Source organism: Polyodon spathula, chromosome 53, assembly GCF_017654505.1.
Source record: "Polyodon spathula isolate WHYD16114869_AA chromosome 53, ASM1765450v1, whole genome shotgun sequence".
Lineage (NCBI taxonomy): Eukaryota > Metazoa > Chordata > Actinopteri > Acipenseriformes > Polyodontidae > Polyodon > Polyodon spathula.
In genome coordinates this window covers 195,026-210,099 of record NC_054586.1, presented here as the reverse complement: position 1 = coordinate 210,099, position 15,074 = coordinate 195,026, and the positions used below count along the sequence as shown (strand labels likewise).

Sequence of the window (15,074 nt, the reverse complement as noted above, 5' to 3'; positions counted from 1 at the left end):
AGAATCTCCCTCCTGCAGAGCTCTGAGGTACCGGAACCACACACAGGGACGGGAACCAAACTCCCAGCACAGAGCAGCTTCACCCAGTCCAGGTTTTACTGCCAGCTTCACTACCCACTGTGTAGAGGAGTCACAAGCTTAGGAGTGTGTGTGTGTGTGTCTTTTTAAACTTCTTAAAACCAGGAATGGATCAAACTGCTTTGCAACGGGAGTCTTATTTCCCATCCTGTAGTTAATTCTCCCACACACACACTCACACAGATACACACTCAGAGATACACACACACGCGCACTCACGCACACACACGCGCACACACACACACTCACGCACACACACGCGCACACACTCTGTTTTGATGTGTGCTGCGCCCCCCCAGGTGGAGAAGGAGAAGTTGGTGCGTCTGGAGGGGGAGGTCCGGACTCTGGAGGGGGGGCTGCAGGGTGAGAGGATGGAGAGGGAGAAGCTGGAGGTGGAGCTGGGGAGGGAGAGAGACTGCAACCGGGTAAATATCAACACTATTTTCATTTCGACTTCGTGAAGCAAAATGAGTTCGTTCTAGAGGGGGGGTGCAAAGCTTTAGCTGAACGCAAGGGACGTGTATTGAGTCACACTTCCCCCTGCAGGTTCAGCTGGGAGAGACGGTCAGAGAGCTGAAGGAGATCAAATCCACTCTGCGCATCTCACAGAAAGAGAAGGAGCAGCTGCTGGCTGAGAAACAGGTGAGTGGAGAGAGGAGGAGGAGGAAGGGAGGAGAGGAGAGAGGAGGGGAGGGGAGGAGAGGAGAGAGAGAGAGGAGGGGAGGAGAGAGGAGGAGGAGAGGGGAGAGGAGAGGAGGAGGAGGAGGAGAGAGGAGAGAGGAGGAGAGGAGGAGAGGAGGGGGAGAGGAGGGGAGAGGAGAGAGGGGGAGAGAAGAGGAGAGAGGAGGAGAGGAGGAGGAGGAGGGAGATGGAGAGAAGGGGAGAGGAGGAGAGAGAGAGAGAGGGAGAGGGGAGGAGGAGGAGGAGGGGGGGGGGGTGGGGTGTTGGAGGTGCACCTCACGTGCGGGTTCCCCAGTGTTTGTTCACCCCTTTCTCTCGAGGAAGAGCTCTGACTCTCTCTCTATGTAGGAGACCTGCGTAAGTTACTGAACTGGACAGAAGATGGAGCAGAGACTGGACAGCGAGGGCCAACTCAAGTCTCCCCTGACCGCCTCCGAGACTCCCAGTGAGTAACACTGTGACTAACCCAACCCCCCCTCCCTTCATGGGACTTTGATCAACCCTCAACCCCCCACCACATCCCAGCCCCTAACCCCCACATCCCAGCCCCCCAACATCAACCCCAAAACCCCCACATCCCAGGGTCGGGGATTGGGGGTGTGTATCAGGAACACCAAACCGAGAATGGGTGGTTGGGGTCACACACAGTCAGGCCCAACACAAAGAGTGCGGAGAAGTTGGTCATAGTAGTTAGAGCTTTTTTTCTTTTTGTTTTTTGTGGTTTGAGTTTCTTATTGTTTTTCCCCCAGGGTGTGTCAGTCTTGTCGGTGTTTCTCTCCTCCTCTTGCTGCAGTATCATCAATCTCTTTTCCTTTTTGTGTTTTTTTCTTCCCCTCTCCCAGGCCGCCCCGACTCCCCCCTCTCGGACTCGGAGGACGAGTCCCCCGAAGACATGCGCCCCCCCCGCGAGCGCAGCGCCTACAGCCTGTGTGACAACACTGCCGTCGCCACGGAGACCCCCGGCTTCCAGACCCCGCCCCCCTCTCCACGACAACCGGCCAGGAGGGGCGTGGTGGTCAGCCAGCCCGCCCCCATCGCATCACACCTCCCTGCGGCTGGCACGGAGACAGGCAGCTCGGAATCGGTGAGGCAGGCAGACAGACAGACAGACAGGCAGCTCGGAATGGGTGAGGCAGACAGACAGACAGGCAGCTCGGAATGGGTGAGGCAGACAGACAGACAGGCAGCTCGGAATCGGTGAGGCAGACAGACAGACAGGCAGCTCGGAATGGGTGAGGCAGACAGACAGGCAGCTCGGAATCGGTGAGGCAGACAGACAGACAGCCCAGACAGACAGGAATCTGTCTGTACGTCGGGTGGGAAGTGTCAGTCGAGTGGCTGACACACTGTTGTCGGTGACAGGCCGCGGTAGGCCCGACAGGCAGACCGGCAGGTCGAAATCGGTGAGGGACAGCATGGTCAGTCGGCCTGGCCGTCGGAATCGGTGAGCCACTCAGTGCTGTCGGCCGTCTGGGAGCAGAGCCAGACCAACAGGCCACTCGGAATCGGGTGAGGCGAGCAGCAGCCCAGGCCGTCTGTCTGACAGTCGGTCGAGTGGAGCACGGCAGACCAGGCAGGCAGCTCGTCCTTGTCCGTGAGCCTCAGACAGCAGACAGTAATCGGGCTGAGGTTGAGCATTAGCACACAGCAGGTCAGTCGGTGGGCATGTTGGTGAGGACAGACAGGCAGCTCGGAATCGGTGAGGCAGACAGACAGACAGACAGGCAGCTCGGAATCGGTGAGGCAGACAGACAGACAGACAGACAGGCAGCTCGGAATCGGTGAGGCAGACAGACAGACAGGCAGCTCGGAATCGGTGAGGCAGACAGACAGACAGGCAGCTCGGAATCAGTGAGGCAGACAGACAGCTCGGAATCGGTGAGGCAGACAGACAGACAGACAGACTCGGAGGCAGACAGACAGCTCGGAATCGGTGAGGCAGACAGACAGCACAGACAGACAGGCAGGCAGACAGACAGACAGACAGACAGCTCGGAATGGGTGGTGAGGAAGCACAGACAGACAGGCAGCTCGGAATCGGTGAGGCAGACAGACAGCTCTCCAGGCAGCTCGGAATCACACTGCAGGCACTGCCAGGTGAACAGACAGCACAGGCAGCACTGCCAGAATCAGTGAGGCAGCACTGCCAGACAGCACACTGCACACACTGCACTGCCAGGTGAGGCACACTGACAGCCAGACGCACACTGCACTGCGGTGAACAGACTGCACACACTGCACTGACAGGTGAACACACTGCACACCCTGCACTGCCAGGTGAGCACTGCCAGACACACTGCACACACTGCACTGCCAGGTAAACACACTGCACACACTGCACTGCCAGGTAAACACACTGCACACACTGCACTGCCAGATAAACACACTGCACACACTGCACTGCCAGATAAACACACTGCACACACTGCACTGCCAGGTACACACTGCACTGCCAGGTAAACACACTGCACACACTGCACTGCCAGATAAACACACTGCACACACTGCACTGCCAGATAAACACACTGCACACACTGCACTGCCAGGTAAACACACTGCACACACTGCACTGCCAGGTAAACACACTGCACACCCTGCACTGCCAGGTAAACACACTGCACACACTGCACTGCCAGATAAACACGCTGCACACACTGCACTGCCAGGTAAACACACTGCACACACTGCACTGCCAGGTAAACACACTGCACTGCCAGGTAAACACACTGCACACACTGCCAGGTAAACACACTGCACACCCTGCACTGCCAGATAAACACACTGCACTGCCAGGTAAACACACACACACTGCACTGCCAGGTAAACACACTGCACTGCCAGGTAAACACACTGCACACACTGCACTGCCAGGTAAACACGCTACACACTGCACTGCCAGGTAAACACACTGCACACCCTGCACTGCCAGGTAAACACACTGCACTGCCAGGTAAACACACTGCACACTGCACTGCCAGATAAACACACTGCACACACTGCACTGCCAGATAAACACACTGCACACACTGCACTGCCAGATAAACACACTGCACACACTGCACTGCCAGGTAAACACACTGCACACACTGCACTGCCAGGTAAACACACTGCACTGCACAGATAAACACTGCACTGCCAGCCAGATAAACACACTGCACACACTGCACTGCCAGATAAACACACTGCACACACTGCACTGCCAGATAAACACACTGCACACACTGCACTGCCAGATAAACACACTGCACACACTGCACTGCCAGATAAACACACTGCACACACTGCACTGCCAGATAAACACACTGCACACACTGCACTGCCAGGTAAACACACTGCACACACTGCACTGCCAGGTAAACACACTGCACACACTGCACTGCCAGGTAAACACACTGCACACACTGCACTGCCAGGTAAACACACTGCACTGCCAGATAAACACACTGCACACACTGCACTGCCAGGTAAACACACTGCACACACTGCACTGCCAGATAAACACACTGCACACACTGCACTGCCAGATAAACACACTGCACACACTGCACTGCCAGATAACACACTGCCACTGCACACACTGCACTGCCAGATAAACACACTGCACACACTGCACTGCCAGATAAACACACTGCACACACTGCACTGCCAGATAAACACACTGCACACACTGCACTGCCAGGTAAACACACTGCACACACTGCACTGCCAGATAAACACACTGCACACACTGCACTGCCAGGTAAACACACTGCACACACTGCACTGCCAGGTAAACACACTGCACTGCCAGGTAAACACACTGCACACCCTGCACTGCCAGGTAAACACACTGCACACACTGCACTGCCAGGTAAACACACTGCACACACTGCACTGCCAGGTAAACACACTGCACACACTGCACTGCCAGGTAAACACACTACACACACTGCACTGCCAGGTGCACACCCTGCACTGCCCGGTCCCTTCCCTGATCTCTCTCCTCTCCTGTCCCAGGCAGTCCAGTGCAGCGCAGTGGAAGGAGTGTCCGATCTGCAGGGAGAGGTTTCCCCCTGAGTTCCACAAGGAGGCGCTACAGCAGCACGTGGACAGTCACTTCTACTACAGCCTGCCCCAGGAGCCCTTCACCTTCCAGTGAGCTGACCCCCTGCTTCACCCTTCACCCCTGAACCCTCCCCCCGTACCCCTAGTGTGGGAGACAGTGACTCACTGCTGCTCTGTGGGCAGAGCTCTCTGTTCATCTGTCTCTAGGTCTCTAAAGCCAGGCTGCTTCACCCTTCACCCCTGAACCCCCCCCCCTGTACCCCTAGTGTGGGAGACAGTGACTCACTGCTGCTCTGTGGGCAGAGCTCTCTGTTCATCTGTCTCTAGGTCTCTAAAGCCAGGCTGCTTCACCCTTCACCCCTGCTGACTGTTCCTGCTGCACCAGGAAGGGAACTTAGAAAATGTATTCTGGGATGTTACGGTTACTATAGAAACAAGTATTTTGGTTGGCTTGTCTTGTTTATGAAGAGGGGAAATGTGTTCAACCTCTATAAATAAAAAACAACTAATTCTTATTATTATTATTATTATTATTATTATTATTATAATATTGGAACCTATATAAGGTGTTTTTACTGTGGGTGGTTTTAATAAACGGAGAGAACTAAGGTGGGGGGGGGGATTCTTAGATGGTATTTCTGAAATAAAGCAATATAATATAAGAAGTGATAATGTTGTAATGGAGCGAGGCAGACTTGCTGTTCCTGTCTCCACTGTTCAAAGATTGCAACTTGAAATCTTACAAAAATCCTCAAACTGTAATGAGCAACTGCTGACAAACTAAAGTGGATTCAAAAGACATTATTATTATTATTATTATTATTATTATGATGATGATGATGATGATGATGATGATGATGTTTCAGCTATTGCTACCAGAGTTGTGGTCAATCCCTGTTTATCAATTCAATTCCTTTTTAGAATCACTTTCCCGATTCCTTCGAAGGAGTTGATCGTGTAGAGATGTAATAATAACGCTCTCTGTGATCGTTCAGCTGCTTGCATGTGAAGCCAGTGTAACTGACTGACTCACAGCGACTTGAGTTGCAGTGATTCGTCCCGCTGTCTGTGAGAAGCTCGTTTAACAGAACGCTGTTCATTTCAGTTCTGATCAATGGTGTGTTGGAATTGATTAAAATGGAATGGAATTGGAATTTGGAATTGATTTTCAAAAGGAATTGGAATCGGAACCCTGATTTCTCCTTGCCTCGCTTCCTGCGTTGCTATAAGAGTTTGGTTTTACAGTAGAAGTGTGTGTGTGTGTGTGTGTGTGTGTGTGTGTGTGTGTGTGTGTGTGTGTGTGTGTTCGTGGATGTTTTTAATGTGCGTGTGTGTGTGCGTGTGTGTGTGTGTGTGTGTGTGTGTGTGCGTGCGTGTGTGTGTGTGTGTGTGTGTGTGTGTGTGTGTGTGTGTGTGTGTGTGTGTGTGTGTGTGTGTGTGTGTGTGTGTGTGTGTGTTAATGTGCGTGTGTGTGTGTGTGTGTGTGTGTGTGTGTGTGTGTGTGTGTGTGTGTGTGTGTGTGTGTGTGTGTGTGTGTGTATGTGTGTGTGTGTGTGTGTGTGTGTGTGTGTGTGTGTGTGTGTGTGTGTGTGTGTGTGTGTTGTGTGTGTGTGTGTGTGTGTGTGTGTGTGTGTAATGTGCGTGTGTGTGTGTGTGTGTGTGTGTGTGTGTGCGTGTGTGTGTGTGTGTGTGTGTGTGTGTGTGTTTGTGTGTGTGTGTGTGTGTGTTTGTGTGTGCCTACTTTACAAGAGTCTTGTTTATTCTGCAGTAACTGCCGAGCCCAGCAGTCTCCTCGGACTCTGGCTTCACAGAAATGCTTGCTCCTCCCTCGGTTCATATTGCTGATTCATTGTCTCAGAGTGCATCTATAAACTGAACTACACGGACCGCTTTCTTTTTACAGTTGTAACAAAACATAATCTTATTACAGTTCTGGGAAATGTTATTATCAGCGGTATTGTTGTTACTATTCTTATTTTGTCTTTGTTTTGTTTACTTTTACAATTTCAAGAAAGTTTTTTTGTAGTTTTTTTTTTTTTAATTTTTTCTGTTGACTCAGAGTCGGTTTTAACAACTAAAAAAAAAAAAAAAAAAACCAAACAAAACAAACCCCGTAACGTTTCTAAAGTGAGTCTCCTGACCGGGCCGGCTCTGATTCTCATATTAATTGTCTGTTTTTGGTTTATTTGGTTCAATAAAGGCTTAAAAGAAAAAATAACCTTCTAGAGTGTCACTAGTGTTTGTGTGACTCCAGTTCAATTCTCTCTCTCTCTCTCTCTCTCTCTCTCTCGTTGTGATCCAGTTCAATACTTTGCTTCCATTGAGAGCAGCGCTCCATGTGTAGGAGAGGCAGGTAATCACACAATCCATCCGGGCTGCCCTTAATGTTTTATGAAGCACTTCAAGGAGGATTGCTGTGGGATTCACTGCTCCCAGTGTGTCTCTGTGCTCTTCTCTATTTTAATTAGAGACGTAAAACAGAAAGACCCCGGGGCTGCAGAGCACCCTTTCTCTGCCTCTCTCTCCTCCTCTCCCTTGCTCTGTTTAATATTGCAGGCAGGCCCTCGGAGCCGAGGTGCTGAAATTACACACTCGCTGTGTCGGGAGGTTTTCACTTTCCAGCAACCTTCCGTTTGACCTCCCTCAAGTTCAGAGTACAAACTGCCCTGCTGCTTGTCTCCCTCCCTCTTTCCACCTCTCTCCTTCCCTCATGTGCTGTCTCTGCTTCCTTTTCTCTCCCTCTTATGTCTGTCTCCCCTGCCTTTGTCTCTCTCCCTCTATCTTCTGAAAGGCAGGCTCTTAGACACACACACACAGGCAGGCAGGCTCTCAGACACACACACAGACAGGCAGGCAGGCAGGCAGACTCACACACACACAGGCAGGCAGGCAGGCTCTCAAACACACACACAGGCAGGCTGGCTCTCAGACACACACATATGCAGGCAGGCTCTCACACACACACAGACAGGCAGGCTGGCTCTCTCACACACGCAGGCAGGCTGGCTCTCTCACACACGTACAGGCAGGCAGGCTCTCAGACACACACACAGGCAAGGCAGGCTGGCTGTCTCACACACACACACAGGCAGGCACTGCAGACACACACACAGGCAAGGCAGGCTGGCTGTCTCACACACACACAGGCAGGCACAGGCAGTGTGTGCTCTCGACACCGATAGCACACAAAAGTATACCAGCACTGCTACTCTACCACAGAGTGCCGAGACAAAAGCCACACACGAGGCTTTAAAAGGTTTATGTGCGCTGTGTTATGGCGTGTGTGTGTGTGTGTGCGCGCAAGGGGGTTAGTGTTTCAGGGTGTGTGTGTGCGCAAGGGGGTTAGTGTTTCAGGGTGTGTGTGTGCGCAAGGGGGTTAGTGTTTCAGGGTGTGTGTGTGCGCAAGGGGGTTAGTGTTTCAGGACACCACGGTTCACCCCACATCACCAAAGTACGTGTGTGTGTGCGCAAGGGGGTTAGTGTTTCAGGGTGTGTGTGTGCGCAAGGGGGTTAGTGTTTCAGGGTGTGTGTGTGCGCAAGGGGGTTAGTGTTTCAGGGTGTGTGTGTGCGCAAGGGGGTTAGTGTTTCAGGGTGTGTGTGTGCGCAAGGGGGTTAGTGTTTCAGGGTGTGTGTGTGCGCAAGGGGGTTAGTGTTTCAGGGTGTGTGTGTGCGCAAGGGGGTTAGTGTTTCAGGGTGTGTGTGTGCGCAAGGGGGTTAGTGTTTCAGGGTGTGTGTGTGCGCAAGGGGGTTAGTGTTTCAGGGTGTGTGTGTGCGCAAGGGGGTTAGTGTTTCAGGGTGTGTGTGTGCGCAAGGGGGTTAGTGTTTCAGGGTGTGTGTGTGCGCAAGGGGGTTAGTGTTTCAGGGTGTGTGTGTGCGCAAGGGGGTTAGTGTTTCAGGGTGTGTGTGTGCGCAAGGGGGTTAGTGTTTCAGGGTGTGTGTGTGCGCAAGGGGGTTAGTGTTTCAGGGTGTGTGTGTGCGCAAGGGGGTTAGTGTTTCAGGGTGTGTGTGCGCGCAAGGGGGTTAGTGTTTCAGGGTGTGTGTGTGCGCAAGGGGGTTAGTGTTTCAGGGTGTGTGTGTGCGCAAGGGGGTTAGTGTTTCAGGGTGTGTGTGTGCGCAAGGGGGTTAGTGTTTCAGGGTGTGTGTGTGCGCAAGGGGGTTAGTGTTTCAGGGTGTGTGTGTGCGCAAGGGGGTTAGTGTTTCAGGGTGTGTGTGTGCGCAAGGGGGTTAGTGTTTCAGGGTGTGTGTGTGCGCAAGGGGGTTAGTGTTTCAGGGTGTGTGTGTGCGCAAGGGGGTTAGTGTTTCAGGGTGTGTGTGTGCGCAAGGGGGTTAGTGTTTCAGGGTGTGTGTGTGTGCGAGGGGGTTAGTGTTTCAGGGTGTGTGTGTGCGCAAGGGGGTTAGTGTTTCAGGGTGTGTGTGTGCGCAAGGGGGTTAGTGTTTCAGGGTGTGTGTGTGCGCAAGGGGGTTAGTGTTTCAGGGTGTGTGTGTGCGCAAGGGGGTTAGTGTTTCAGGGTGTGTGTGTGCGCAAGGGGGTTAGTGTTTCAGGGTGTGTGTGCGCAAGGGGGTTAGTGTTTCAGGGTGTGTGTGTGCGCAAGGGGGTTAGTGTTTCAGGGTGTGTGTGCGCAAGGGGGTTAGTGTTTCAGGGTGAGTGTGTGTCTGTAAGGGGGCTCAAAGCAAGGTCCAAACAGATTAAAAACACACAAGAACTTTTTATTGGAGGAGCAGCAGAACACCTCCACAACACACACACACACACACACACACATACTAGATCCCTTTCTTAACACGAAACCGCGTTACAAACCCGCTCAGCCTCTCTTCAGCACTGCGTTTGATATTTCTGGTCGTGCTGCAGAAAGAAGGCGGGCGCTCAGCCCTTTTTACGATGTCGCTCCCTCTCAGTCTCTCATGCTAATCTGAAAAAGTTAGCCGTATTAATCAGCCACCTTTATGGAAGCCATAAAGATATCATTAAATAATGCATAGCCGGAGTCTTCGGCTTTTATGGGCGATGTGCGCGCTCGGTGATTTTATCTGACAGCTTCTGCTTCCCCCTCCTTCTGTTTCCCCCCCCCCCCCCCCCCCCCCCCCACCCCTTCCCCCTCCCCCCCCTCCCCCGCACTCCTTGCTTCTAGTTTCAGTAACACTGATGAAGGCTAGCTCCCTCCACTCCTTTCTTCTCCCCCCCTCCCTCACTCTTTCGTTAGATTCTCTCCTTTTTAGTTCCTGTCTGCTTGACTCGGTTTCTTCTAGTTTCAGTAACACTGATGAAGGCACTAGCATTAGAAACGCCTGTCTGCTGGACTCGGTTTCTTCTAGTTTCAGTAACACTGATGAAGGCACTAGCATTAGAAACGCCTGTCTGCTTGACTCGGTTTCTTCTAGTTTCAGTAACACTGATGAAGGCGCTAGCATTAGAAACGCCTGTCTGCTTGACTCGGTTTCTTCTAGTTTCAGTAACACTGATGAAGGCACTAGCATTAGAAACGCCTGTCTGCTTGACTCGGTTTCTTCTAGTTTCAGTAACACTGATGAAGGCGCTAGCATTAGAAACGCCTGTCTGCTTGACTCGGTTTCTTCTAGTTTCAGTAACACTGATGAAGGCGCTAGCATTAGAAACGCCTGTCTGCTGGACTCGGTTTCTTCTAGTTTCAGTAACACTGATGAAGGCACTGGGATTAGAAGGGTGCTGTGTCAGATATAAACTCATTTTCATCCACTCAAGGTCACAGCGACAATAGCCCAGTCGTGGCAAATCTCGCTGTGGAGATATCAATGTATCTATCTATCTATCTATCTATCTATCTATCTATCTATCTATCTATCTATCTATATGTGTTGTGTGTGTGTGTGTGTGTGTAGTGTGTGTGTGTGTGTGTGTGTGGTGTGTGTGTGTGTGTGTGTGTGTGTGTGTGTGTGTGTGTGTGTGTGTGTGTGTGTGTGTGTGTGTGTGTGTGTGTGTGTGTGTGTGTGTGTGTGTGTGTGTGTGTGTGTGTGTGTGTGTGTGTGTGTGTGTGTGTGTGTGTGTGTGTGTGTGTGTGTGTGTGTGTGTGTGTGTGTGTGTGTGTGTGTGTGTGTGTGTGTGTGTGTGTGTGTGTGTGTGTGTGTGTGTGTGTGTGTGTGTGTGTGTGTGTGTGTGTGTGTGTGTGTGTGTGTGTGTGTGTGTGTGTGTGTGTGTGTGTGTGTGTGTGTGTGTGTGTGTGTGTGTGTGTGTGTGTGTGTGTGTGTGTGTGTGTGTGTGTGTGTGTGTGTGTGTGTGTGTGTGTGTGTGTGTGTGTGTGTGTGTGTGTGTGTGTGTGTGTGTGTGTGTGTGTGTGTGTGTGTGTGTGTGTGTGTGTGTGTGTGTGTGTGTGTGTGTGTGTGTGTGTGTGTGTGTGTGTGTGTGTGTGAGTGTGTGTGTGTGTGTGTCAGTGTGTGTGTGTGTGTGTGTGTGTGTGTGTGTGTGTGTGTGTGTGTGTGTGTGTGTGTGTGTGTGTGTGTGTGTGTGTGTGTGTGTGTGTGTGTGTGTGTGTGTGTGTGTGTGTGTGTGTGTGTGTGTGTGTGTGTGTGTGTGTGTGTGTGTGTGTGTGTGTGTGTGTGTGTGTGTGTGTGTGTGTGTGTGTGTGTGTGTGTGTGTGTGTGTGTGTGTGTGTGTGTGTGTGTGTGTGTGTGTGTGTGTGTGTGTGTGTGTGTGTGTGTGTGTGTGTGTGTGTGTGTGTGTGTGTGTGTGTGTGTGTGTGTGTGTGTGTGTGCGCGCAGTCTTGGTTTCCTTGGCGATGCGTCTCGTAGTGTTTAATATATGAGGTAATTTAGTGGTTCCTTGTAAAACAGCCCATAATGTATGGATCCTGCTTAAATCCCAGCGCCGCTTTATTGATCCTCATTTAATGACAGTTAATTATAGCAATCGTTTAATTAATAGAATTCCATCCGGTTTCATCGCTTGCCTCTTTATGCCATTTAATGAAAAGGAGCCCCATTAATCACAGCGGGACCCGCAAGCAGGGTCTCCTCGCAGGCGAACTAACCATAAAACAAAAGCAGCCTGGACTCGGACTGCCTCGCAAGGACCTCGTAAACACTGCGGGCTCAGGTCGGAACCGGCTGTGCTAGAACCCGCCTGATTCCACTGGGCTTGGGTTATAACCATTTACAACAGCTGCACGCTGGGCAAGGCGCCCTTAATCAGAGCCCCCCGTGGCTGGAGAGCTCGTGTCAAAGGGGTCAATGTTAATTTTGAAATTATTATCATCATCAGAGATGTGTATTTTAAGTGAAACAAGGCTTTCAAGGGATGAGAGGGGGCTATACTAAGATCACATCGATAACTCTATTGAACTGAACCTTGCTTGAACAAGAGCGAGAGAGAGAGAAACAGAGAAACAAGATCTACCTTAAAAAATGACTATTTTTTAAATGCATTTTTCATTTTAAATAACAGTAATGGCCTTTTATCCGAGCATAGGTCTTGCAAGCGGAGGTAGTCGAGCAGATCCCAGCAATTCTCCAAGCGGAGACCACACGGGTTCATTTTTTTTTTTGTTAATTTGTTTATCACAGTTCGGTGTCCTGTACTGGTGCAAATGTTTTAATATTCTGCAGATGTTCCCTTTTTGTTTTGTTGCGCATTTCATGCATCGATTTCAGCCCTGTATGCAATCACAGCAATTCTCACAACTGATAGTGTCTCGGTGGCGTGTATTGTGACGGCGTGTAATGCAATATTGCATGGGTGTTTTCGGAGTGTTTTGGGCTGCAGTGAAGCTCGGGGGGGTCAACGTGTTGATTCGGCTTCATCAAGTGAAGGACCCTGAAAAGGTCAAGCAGGAAGGTCATTTGATTTGGTGTCACATTTCAATGACTCGCCCCAGTCTGGTTTATGACATAATCTCATGTGAGGGGAGTCTGGGAATGCACCCTGTAGACTTCCCTGATGATAAACGAATGGCAGAAAACGATACTGAGCGGCAATGCAGACACACAGCGGCGGGGGGGTGTCTAGCAAGCCAAACAGCGTGCAGAATGGGAGGAATGGGAAAGGATTGCACCGGCGCAAAGGCGATGTGCGGGGGACCCCTGGTGGCCGTTTCGAGGCATTGCGACAAACGCGCTGCTGCCCAGAGCGTTTCAGGTCTGACCCGCCGGAGAGATTGAGAGATTTTTTTTTTGTGTTTTTGTATTTTTTGTATTTTTTGTATTTTCTGGATCAAGTTCAGAACCCAACGTCGTTTGGAAAACGCAGCGAGCTGCTGAGCGACTCAGACTGGAAGGTGCGTGAAACGGAGGTATTTTATATTTACTGTAAATCTTCACTGATCATCTTGACGGAGTTGCTGATGTAACCGCGCTGCTGTTGGTAAAAAAAATAGTTATTTAAGGTTTTTCCCGAACGCGAAACGGGACATTTACACGATCTTTTAGAGAGTTTCACACGGTACTTTGAATTACATTAACATGGGATACCACAGCAGCAGCCTGGGGCTGGTTCATTATCTTCACTGTGCTTTGAGAAGGGGGCTGGTACTTTGAATTACATTATGGAGAAGGGGGCTGGTTCATTATCTTCACTGTGCTTTGAGAAGGGGGCTGGTTCATTATCTTCACTGTGCTTTGAGAAGGGGGCTGGTTCATTATCTTCACTGTGCTTTGAGAAGGGGGCTGGTTCATTATCTTCACTGTGCTTTGAGAAGGGGGCTGGTTCATTATCTTCACTGTGCTTTGAGAAGGGGGCTGGTTCATTATCTTCTCTGTGCTTTGAGAAGGGGGCTGGTTCATTATCTTCACTGTGCTTTGAGAAGGGGGCTGGTTCATTATCTTCACTGTGCTTTGAGAAGGGGGCTGGTTCATTATCTTCACTGTGCTTTGAGAAGGGGGCTGGTTCATTATCTTCACTGTGCTTTGAGAAGGGGGCTGGTTCATTATCTTCTCTGTGCTTTGAGAAGGGGGCTGGTTCATTATCTTCACTGTGCTTTGAGAAGGGGGCTGGTTCATTATCTTCACTGTGCTTTGAGAAGGGGGCTGGTTCATCTTCACTGTGCTTTGAGAAGGGGGCTGGTTCATTATCTTCACTGTGCTTTGAGAAGGGGGCTGGTTCATTATCTTCACTGTGCTTTGAGAAGGGGGCTGGTTCATTATCTTCACTGTGCTTTGAGAAGGGGGCTGGTTCATTATCTTCACTGTGCTTTGAGAAGGGGGCTGGTTCATTATCTTCACTGTGCTTTGAGAAGGGGGCTGGTTCATTATCTTCACTGTGCTTTGAGAAGGGGGCTGGTTCATTATCTTCACTGTGCTTTGAGAAGGGGGCTGGTTCATTATCTTCACTGTGCTTTGAGAAGGGGGCTGGTTCATTATCTTCACTGTGCTTTGAGAAGGGGGCTGGTTCATTATCTTCACTGTGCTTTGAGAAGGGGGCTGGTTCATTATCTTCACTGTGCTTTGAGAAGGGGGCTGGTTCATTATCTTCACTGTGCTTTGAGAAGGGGGCTGGTTCATTATCTTCACTGTGCTTTGAGAAGGGGGCTGGTTCATTATCTTCACTGTGCTTTGAGAAGGGGGCTGGTTCATTATCTTCACTGTGCTTTGAGAAGGGGGCTGGTTCATTATCTTCACTGTGCTTTGAGAAGGGGGCTGGTTCATTATCTTCACTGTGCTTTGAGAAGGGGGCTGGTTCGTTATCTTCACTGTGCTTTGAGAAGGGGGCTGGTTCGTTCACTGTGCTTTGAGAAGGGGGCTGGTTCGTTATCTTCACTGTGCTTTGAGAAGGGGGCTGGCTTTGAGAAGGGGGCTGGTTCGTTATCTTCACTGTGCTTTGAGAAGGGGGCTGGTTCGTTATCTTCACTGTGCTTTGAGAAGGGGGCTGGTTCATTATCTTCACTGTGCTTTGAGAAGGGGGCTGGTTCGTTATCTTCTTCTGTGCTTTGAGAAGGGGGCTGGTTCATTATCTTCACTGTGCTTTGAGAAGGGGGCTGGTTCGTTATCTTCACTGTGCTTTGAGAAGGGGGCTGGTTCGTTATCTTCACTGTGCTTTGAGAAGGGGGCTGGTTCATTATCTTCACTGTGCTTTGAGAAGGGGGCTGGTTCATTATCTTCACTGTGCTTTGAGAAGGGGGCTGGTTCATTATCTTCACTGTGCTTTGAGAAGGGGGCTGGTTCATTATCTTCACTGTGCTTTGAGAAGGGGGCTGGTTCATTATCTTCACTGTGCTTTGAGAAGGGGGCTGGTTCATTATCTTCACTGTGCTTTGAGAAGGGGGCTGGTTCATTATCTTCACTGTGCTTTGAGAAGGGGGCTGGTT

General features: G+C 50.7%; 1 protein-coding gene across 1 annotated transcript; it reads left to right on the top strand.

Moving 5' to 3' along the window:
- The first annotated feature begins 356 nt into the window (after positions 1 to 356).
- On the top strand, positions 357 to 1,960 carry LOC121307115 (calcium-binding and coiled-coil domain-containing protein 1-like). The gene is made up of 4 exons (XM_041239243.1): positions 357 to 503; positions 625 to 720; positions 1,138 to 1,204; positions 1,602 to 1,960. Exons 1-4 carry the CDS (start codon positions 357 to 359, stop codon positions 1,958 to 1,960), a joined length of 669 nt encoding a protein of 222 aa, XP_041095177.1.
- The last annotated feature ends 13,114 nt before the right edge of the window (positions 1,961 to 15,074 follow it).

What these genes read in the sequence shown, in the direction of transcription:
- LOC121307115 (XM_041239243.1), top strand. Translation starts at nt 357, where the DNA reads ATGTGTGCTGCGCCCCCCCAGGTGGAGAAGGAGAAGTTGGTGCGTCTG. An exon ending in GGGAGAGAGACTGCAACCGG is followed by an intron (nt 504 to 624) that starts GTAAATATCAAC and finishes TTCCCCCTGCAG; the next exon opens with GTTCAGCTGGGAGAGACGGT. An exon ending in GACCGCCTCCGAGACTCCCA is followed by an intron (nt 1,205 to 1,601) that starts GTGAGTAACACT and finishes CCCCTCTCCCAG; the next exon opens with GCCGCCCCGACTCCCCCCTC.